Below are 7,493 nucleotides of genomic sequence, written 5' to 3'. Positions count from 1 at the left end.
CCCCCCCATGTGCTCTGGTACCCCAATAGCAGCCCCCCATATGCCCTGGCACCCCAATAGCCACCCCCACATATGCCCTGGTACTCCCAGAGCCGCCCCCCCCGTGCCCCGGTCCCCCAGGCTTGCCCCGTGCCCCCAGCCAGCCCGCAGGTCCCGCAGGTGCTGCCCAGCCTGGAGGAGGTGGCGGGGCTGTACCGGGAGCTGAGCCAGCACCCGGGGCTCAGCACCGCCTGCCTGGGCCCTGACGTCACCACCCAGTACGGGGGCAAGTACTGCAGCCTCTACACCGGTACGGGACGGGGACGGGGAGAGGGGGACGCGGGGAGGGGGGCGTCGTGGGTGCTTACCCCGTGCCCCCGTCCCCGCGCAGAGTGGTCGCAGCGGGACCTGGCGCGGGCCGAGAGCATCAAGTCCTGCCGGCACTACCTCGTCTTCCACGACGGGACCTCCATCGTCTACGCGGGGCCTGCCGGCACCTGCTGCGAGATCAAGGACGAGTGGGTCCCCGCGCGCCCCGGGTCCCCGCGCTGCTGGAGGCGTGGGGCTGACGGGCGCCTTCCCGCAGGCTGCTGAGCCGCGAGTCCCCCAGCGGGGCGCTGAAGGCCGTCCTGCGCAAGGCCACCAGCAAGGAGAAGGACAAGGAGAAGGAGAAGCAGTTCCTGGAGGTGAGCTGGGGGGCAGGGGGGGCGCGGCAGGGAAGGGGCCGGGGGCTCGGGCTGCCCCCCGTGCCTGCGTCCCCAGGTGTGGGATCAGAACCGCAAGGTGAAGAGCATCGATCTGACGGCGCTGGACAAGCACGGCAGCGTCTATGATGACGGTGAGGGACGAGGGGTGGGGTGGCCCTGGGGGACCCTGGGGACAGGGCAGCTGGTGCCTGACCCTCGCTGCAGACCAGTTCGGCTGCCTGGCCTGGTCGCACTCGGAGACCCACCTGCTCTACGTGGCGGAGAAGAAGCGCCCCAAGGCCGAGTCCTTCTTCCAGAGCAAAGCGCCGGAGCTGGACTGCTCCACCGATGAGGACCTGGAGCGTCCCGAGAAGCCGGACGCGCCCGTCAAGGTGGGCCCCCACCACCCCCGGGGCGACGGCTCCCCGCCCCGCGGCTGGCGCTGATGGGGCCGTGCCGCAGGGCGATCAGTTCGTGTACCGCGAGGACTGGGGGGAGGCGCTGAGCACCCGCAGCGTCCCCGTGCTCTGCGTGCTGGACATCGAAGGCAGCAGCGTCTCGGTGCTGGAGGGCGTCCCCGAGCACGTCTCCCCCGGCCAGGTCAGGACGTGGGACGGAGGGGACGAGGGAGATGGTGGGAAATGGCGAGACACCGTCACTGAGCTGCGCCATCTCCCTCCGGGCAGGCCTTCTGGTCCCCAGATGACACCGGCGTGGTGTTCGTGGGCTGGTGGCACGAGCCCTTCCGCCTGGGGCTGCGGCACTGCACCAACCGCCGGTGAGTGCCTGTCCTCCTGGGCCACCCCCGGGCCCCAGGGGACCCCCAGCCCGCCCCGCAGTGACAGCCCCCCTCTCCCCGGCAGCTCGGCACTCTTCTACGTGGACCTGACGGGTGGGAATTGTGGTGAGTGGCTCGCCCCCAGGCCCCACCGGTGCCCAGGCCCCCTGCAGCCTCTCAGCGTCCCCTCGTGCCCTTGCAGAGCTGCTCTCGGAGGACACCAGGGCCGTGTGGTCCCCGCGGCTCAGCCCCGACCGGTGCCGCATCGCCTACCTGGAGAACAGCGCCCTGGGCCCCCACCAGCAGTGCAGCCGCCTCCTCATGGTGAGCAGCTCGGCCCCAAAACGTGCCCGGGGGGTTCAGAGGGGGCTGGCGGGCAGGGGGGTGCCGCCCCCACCCTGGCGGGCAGGATGAGGCCCGACGAAGCCCCCCCGGGCCGTGCCTCCCGCAGTACGACTGGTACACCGAGCACACCCGCACCGTGCTGGAGGCCGTGCCGCGGCAGGCGTGGGGTGAGTACAGCCCCGCGGGGAGGTCTGGGGAGATGGGGCGCTGGGGGTGCTGAGCGACCACGCTCCCCTCGCAGGCACGTTCCCCGGCATCTACTGCGGCGCTCTGCCGGCGCTGTGCTGGGCGGCCGACAGCCAGAGGCTCGTGCTGGACACGGCCCAGCGCAGCCAGCAGGTAAGGGGCTGTGCGGCCCGGGGACACGTGGCGGGGCCGTGACGGTGCCGGGCTGGACTCTGCCCTCCCGCCCCTAGGACGTGTTTGTGGTGGACACGCAGACGGGTGCCACGACCTCGCTGACGGCCGGTGAGTGCCGTGCCGTGCTGTGCCGTGCCGGGGCTGGTCCCGCCGGCAGGGCTGACCCTCCCGTCCTCCCCAGGTGAGCCCCAGGGGAGCTGGTCTGTCCTCACCATCAACCGGGACCTCGTAGTGGCCAGGTTCTCCACGCCGAGCTGCCCCCCTACGCTGGTACGGTGACGTCCCCGTCCCCACAGTGACCCCCAGCCCCCCCGGACGCTGGTACTGATGCTTCTCTCTCCCCACGCAGAAAGTTGCTGTCCTGCCCAGCGCGGGCCAGGAGGCGCAGGTGCAGTGGGTGTGCCTGCAGGATGCACCCCCTGTGCCCAGCATCAGCTGGAGCATCCGCACCCTGCAGCCCCCCCCCGGAGCAGGAGCACCCCCAGTACGGTGAGCACCGGAGGCAGCAGGGCTCTCGTCCATCCCTGCTGCGCCCTGACCCAGCCTCCACCTTGCCCTCAGGGGGCCTGAACTTCGATGCCATCCTGCTGCGCCCGAGCGAGGGTCCCAGTGCCCAGAAGCCCCCCCTGGTCGTGATGCCCCACGGTGAGAGCTTGCCCCCCGCCACGACCCCCCCCGCCGTGCTGGCTGTGGCTGCCCGGTGTCACCCCACTGCCTGCCCCTCGCAGGGGGACCCCACGCCGTCTTCTCTGCCGGGTGGATGCTGTACCCAGCTGTGCTGTGCCGCGTGGGCTTCGCCGTGCTGCTGGGTGAGCAGGGGGGGGCGTGGGGCAGTGCCCACAGGGTCCGGGGCGGGGGGCGGAAGGTTCCTGACGCTGTCTCACCCAGTGAATTACCGCGGCTCGCTGGGCTTCGGCCAGGACAGCGTGAACTCCCTGCCGGGCAACGTGGGCACGCAGGACGTGCGGGACGTGCAGGTGTGGTCCCGGCAGACGTGCGAGCCCCCTCGCCCTGTGGGTGCCCCCAGGGAGGGAGACCGGGGTGCGGGCACGTCCCCACCTCGGCGCGTGTCCCCCTGTGGTCGCAGCTCTGCGTGGAGCGGGTGCTGCAGGAGGAGCTGGTGGACTCCAGCCGGGTGGCCCTGGTGGGCGGCTCACACGGGGGCTTCCTGGCGTGCCACCTCATCGGGCAGTTCCCCGACACCTACCACGCCTGCGTGGTCCGCAACCCCGTGGTGAACATCGCCTCCATGGTCACCACCACTGACATCCCCGACTGGTGAGTGCTGCACCCCCCGGCTCCCCCCGACCCCGGCCCTGCACGTGCCCCCCCTGCCTCTCGCCCGCAGGTGCCTGACGGAGACGGGGCTGCCCTACGTGCCGGCTGCCCTGCCGGACCCGGCCCAGTGGACGGAGATGCTGCAGAAGTCACCCATACGCTACGTTGACCGGGTACGGCCCCGTCCCCTTCCCGTCCCCTGCACCCCCCTGCGGCACCAGCGCTGAGCCATGCCCCCCGCAGGTCCGCGCGCCCGTGCTGCTGATGCTGGGGGAGGACGACCGCCGTGTGCCCCCCAAGCAGGGGCTGGAGTATTACCGTGCCCTGAAGGCTCGGGGTGTCCCCACGCGGTGAGTAGGGTCTGGGTGCCGGGGTGCGGGCTGCGGGCACGGTGCTAACCCCCCTCTGCCCTGCAGGCTGCTCTGGTACCCAGGGAACAACCACTCGCTGGCTGGCGTCGAGGCCGAAGCCGACGGCTTCATGAACATCGTGCAGTGGCTGTTCGAGCACTTGCGGTGCTGAGAGGCCCCCGGCGCTGTCACTCCCCAATAAATGGTGTAGCTCAGCACTGGGGTTGTCCGTGGTGGTGCTGCGGCCGCCGGTTCCTTGTGAGCACGGCGGGGTCACGCAGCAGGGGGTGGAGATGTCCCTCTGCCAGCTCCCAGCACCCCGCTGTCCCTCCCGGCTGCGCACAAGGCAGCGGGGCTGGCACTGGCCCCAGCCGGGCGGCCTGCACATGCCTTGGCACCCTGCCCCGCTGTGGAGCTGCAGACGGCGGCGGCCCAGCGCGGCAGCGGAGCGGCCCCATGGCCTCGGGGACGCGGTGGGGCACGGAAAGCCCGGGGGAGCCGGCGGAGGGGCGGCAGAGCCACCCCGGCTCCTGCTACCGGGAGCTCAGCCGCTTCCCTGCCATCACCCGCGCCGCGCTGGGGGCCGCGGCAGGGGGCCAGGCCTTCCGCCTCTACACCGGTGAGTTGGGGCTCGCCCGCCCCCGGCGCTCTCGGCACAGGCGGGCGCTGACGTCCCCGTCCCACAGAGTGCAGCCAGCCGGACCTGCGCCACCGGCGGCTCCTGCACTTCAGCCGGCACTACAGCCTGCAGCGCGCTGCCGGCGGCCTTGCTGCCAGCCGGGCAGCGCTCAGCGCCGAGATCCGCAACCAGTAGGGCTCGCGGCTGGGCTTCGGGACGGGGCAGAGCGGCTGTGCCCGTGGCTGCAGCCTCCCTGCCGCCCGCAGGCTCCTCAGCCAGGACTCGCCGTCGGGGCAGCGCCGCGCCGTGCTCACCCGCTGCCCGCTGCAGGGCCACGAGGTGCTGGAGGTAGCGCAGGTGCCCGGGGCTCGCCGGGGAGGTGGGAGCTGCGGGCACGGCGTGCCCCGTGCTGAGCAACCCTCGCCCAGGTGTGGGACGGCGGCGGGCGCAGCCACGGCGTGGACCTGACAGCGCTGGGGAAGCATGGCAGGGTCTACACAGAGGGTAGGGCTCCCTCCCGAAATACTCCCAGGGTGCAGGTGAGGGTGGCACAGCTGGTGGCCCCCCTGGCTGTGCCCGTGCCACGCTGGGCTTTGGCACCCTGTCCCCACACCAGGGCCCTTCACCTGCCTGGCCTGGTCCCGCTCGGAGACGCGGCTGCTCTACGTGGCCGAGAGGAGCCAGCCCAGGCCACCAAAACCCAGCCCGTGGCTTGTGCCGGGGGCAGCCGGACCAGCAGAGGAGGAGGAGGATGAGGAGGTGGGTGGTGAGCTTCCCGTGAGCGTGCCATGTGCGTGGTGAGTGTGCCAGTGACCATGCCACGCACGCCGTGAGCAGGGCGAGCAGTTCATGTACCGCGAGGACTGGGGGGAGGCGCTGAGCACCCGCAGCGTCCCCGTGCTCTGCGTGCTGGACATCGAGGGCAGCAGCGTCACGGTGCTGGAGGGCGTCCCCGAGCACGTCTCCCCCGGCCAGGTCAGGACGTGGGGCAGAGCCCTGGGGGGGCAGTGGGAATGGCCCGTGGCTCCGGCACGAGCCCAGCTCTCACACAGGCTCTGTGGTCCCCGGACGACACCGGCGTGGTGTTCGTGGGCTGGTGGCACGAGCCCTTCCGCCTGGGGCTGAGCGCCTGCTCCAACAGGAGGTGAGCTCCCCGTGGTGTGACCGCGATGCCCACCCCGTGCCAGCACGGTGCGGGCTGGACGTCGCCGCGGAGCGCTGACTGAGTCCCTCCTCCTTCCCAGGTCGGGCATTTTCCATCTGGAAGTGGCCAGCAGGCGCTGCGGTGAGCGCTGGGGACACCGGGGTGCCCTCGGTCCCCAGCGTCCCTGTGGCGCTGACCCCGCTGCCCGCAGAGCTGCTGTCGGCCCAGCCCCGTGCCGCCTGCTCGCCCCGGCTGAGCCCCGATGGCCGGCGCCTGCTTTACCTGGAGGGGGCCGTGGGAGGGCCCCACCGGCAGTGCCTGCAGCTGCGGATGGTGAGGGGGACTGCGCGTGCTGGGCCACCCCTCCCCGTTGGACAGGAGTGGTCCCCAGAATCCCTCTTGGTCCCCAAATCCCCCGTGCCTCAGTTTTCCCACTGGGGCTTGGCTCTCCCCAGCTCACCTGGCAGACGCGGCAGACGGTGACGGTGCTTGACGTGGTGCAGGAGCCCACGGGTGGTGAGAGCCACGCAGCCAGCGGGGCTGGATGCTGCTGGGGGGGGTCGGATGCCTCCCCCCGTGCCGGGTGCCACCACCCCAGCTCAGCAGTGCCCTGCCCTGCTCGCAGCCTTCACTGGGATCTACGCCGCAGAGCTGCCGCCGCGGTGCTGGGCAGCCGACAGCCGGCGAGCCCTGCTGGGCACCCCACAGCGGAGCCGCACGGTGAGCGGGGGGACAGGGACGGAGCGGGGCTGTGACACAGCCCCGTGGTGACGTGGGATCCCGCGCTCTGTCCCCTGGCAGGACCTGCTGCTGGTGGACACGGAGGCAGCCGCTGTCACCAACCTCACTGCCGGTACGCTGTGCCTGGCTGCTCGCGGTGCGTTGGTAAGTCAGGACGAGCCCCGGCACCCATCGGGGTGCTGTTGTCTCCAGGGTCACCCGAAGGGTGCTGGCAGCTGCTGACCGTGCAGTGGGACCTGCTCGTGGCCACCTGCTCAGCCCCACACCGCCCACCCCGCCTGGTGAGCAGCACCGTGGCACGGCACCGCGCCGCACTGCGGCCATGCAAGGTGCTGATGACACCTGGCAGAGGGAAGGGGGTGCCCCAGTGCCACTCAGCGCCCGTCCCCAGGTCGTGGCAGAGCTGCCACCGTTGGGTCAGGAGCTGTCCCTGCGCTGGGTGACAGTGGAGGATGCCCCAACAGTGCCCGGCATCACCTGGAAAACCCTGATGGTCCGGCCGCCCTGCAGAGGGCAGAGCCCTGCTCCGCACGGTGAGCGCCCAGGGGCCCCCAAGCACCCGGGTGCTGCTGGGTGCTGGGGGCCCTTGGGTGGAGGGGGGTGGGAAGGGTCTGGGGGCACTGGGGACCCAGGGCAGTGGGGGCTGAGCAGGGCCCCTTCCTCGCTGCAGGCACCCAGCCCTTCGAGGCGCTGCTGCTGAGCCCACCGGGCAGCATGGCACCGCACCCCCTCGTTGTGTGTCCCCACGGTGAGTGAGGGGGCAACGGGGACACCCCTGCACTGCTGGTGGCACCCCAAGTGATGTCCCCGCTGTCCCCAGGTGGCCCTCACGCCGTCTTCGATGCCCGCTGGCGCCCGAGCATGGCCGCACTGTGCCGGCTGGGGTTCGCCGTGCTCCTGGGTAAGCGCTGGGGACTGCGGCGCCGGGTGTCCCCCGTGGCACGCCGGGGCTGTGGCACCCCACAAAGCCTGTCTCCCCAGTGAACTACCGCGGCTCCCTGGGCTTCGGGCAGGCCAGCATCGACTCCCTGCTGTCCCGCGTGGGTGAGCAGGATGTGGCGGACACACAGGTGGGGGGGCGCTGGGACAGGGCGCTGAGGGCGCGGGGTGCTGGCGGTGCGGGGTGCTGACGGTGGGGTGCCCCACGCCTGCAGCTGGCAGTGGAGCAGGCGCTGCACAGCGAGCCCCTCGACTCACGCCGCCTGGCCCTGCT

The 7,493-nt window shown here is 72.0% G+C and overlaps 2 protein-coding genes across 2 annotated transcripts in view; both read left to right on the top strand.

The window, feature by feature from the left end:
- The first annotated feature begins 57 nt into the window (after positions 1-57).
- On the top strand, positions 58-3,994 carry LOC118157840 (acylamino-acid-releasing enzyme-like). Its single transcript, XM_035312333.1, is given in 22 exon segments — positions 58-289; positions 371-497; positions 566-665; positions 742-817; positions 891-1,057; positions 1,128-1,265; positions 1,352-1,443; positions 1,529-1,569; positions 1,646-1,767; positions 1,895-1,955; positions 2,030-2,127; positions 2,205-2,256; positions 2,330-2,418; positions 2,498-2,605; positions 2,607-2,637; positions 2,710-2,793; positions 2,877-2,957; positions 3,037-3,125; positions 3,236-3,426; positions 3,497-3,599; positions 3,670-3,776; positions 3,843-3,994. Coding segments are annotated over 22 exon segments (2,280 nt in total). The 5' UTR covers positions 58-72; the 3' UTR covers positions 3,949-3,994.
- Positions 3,995-4,146: 152 nt separating this feature from the next.
- Positions 4,147-7,493, top strand: part of LOC118157841 (acylamino-acid-releasing enzyme-like) — a 3,958-nt gene continuing 611 nt past the window's right edge. The window contains exons 1-18 of the mRNA XM_035312336.1: positions 4,147-4,395; positions 4,463-4,586; positions 4,662-4,743; positions 4,824-4,899; positions 5,012-5,154; positions 5,233-5,370; positions 5,448-5,539; positions 5,640-5,680; positions 5,751-5,872; positions 5,995-6,055; positions 6,165-6,259; positions 6,341-6,392; positions 6,473-6,561; positions 6,672-6,813; positions 6,951-7,028; positions 7,101-7,181; positions 7,262-7,350; positions 7,435-7,485. Coding sequence (XP_035168227.1) covers positions 4,233-4,395; positions 4,463-4,586; positions 4,662-4,743; positions 4,824-4,899; positions 5,012-5,154; positions 5,233-5,370; positions 5,448-5,539; positions 5,640-5,680; positions 5,751-5,872; positions 5,995-6,055; positions 6,165-6,259; positions 6,341-6,392; positions 6,473-6,561; positions 6,672-6,813; positions 6,951-7,028; positions 7,101-7,181; positions 7,262-7,350; positions 7,435-7,485 — 1,719 coding nt within the window. The 5' untranslated portion in view covers positions 4,147-4,232. The remainder of the gene's footprint in view (positions 4,396-4,462; positions 4,587-4,661; positions 4,744-4,823; positions 4,900-5,011; positions 5,155-5,232; positions 5,371-5,447; positions 5,540-5,639; positions 5,681-5,750; positions 5,873-5,994; positions 6,056-6,164; positions 6,260-6,340; positions 6,393-6,472; positions 6,562-6,671; positions 6,814-6,950; positions 7,029-7,100; positions 7,182-7,261; positions 7,351-7,434; positions 7,486-7,493) is intronic.

This window comes from Oxyura jamaicensis, assembly GCF_011077185.1.
Source record: "Oxyura jamaicensis isolate SHBP4307 breed ruddy duck chromosome 12 unlocalized genomic scaffold, BPBGC_Ojam_1.0 oxy12_random_OJ72723, whole genome shotgun sequence".
Taxonomy (NCBI): Eukaryota; Metazoa; Chordata; class Aves; order Anseriformes; family Anatidae; genus Oxyura; species Oxyura jamaicensis.
This window is presented reverse-complemented; position numbering and strand designations above follow the sequence as displayed.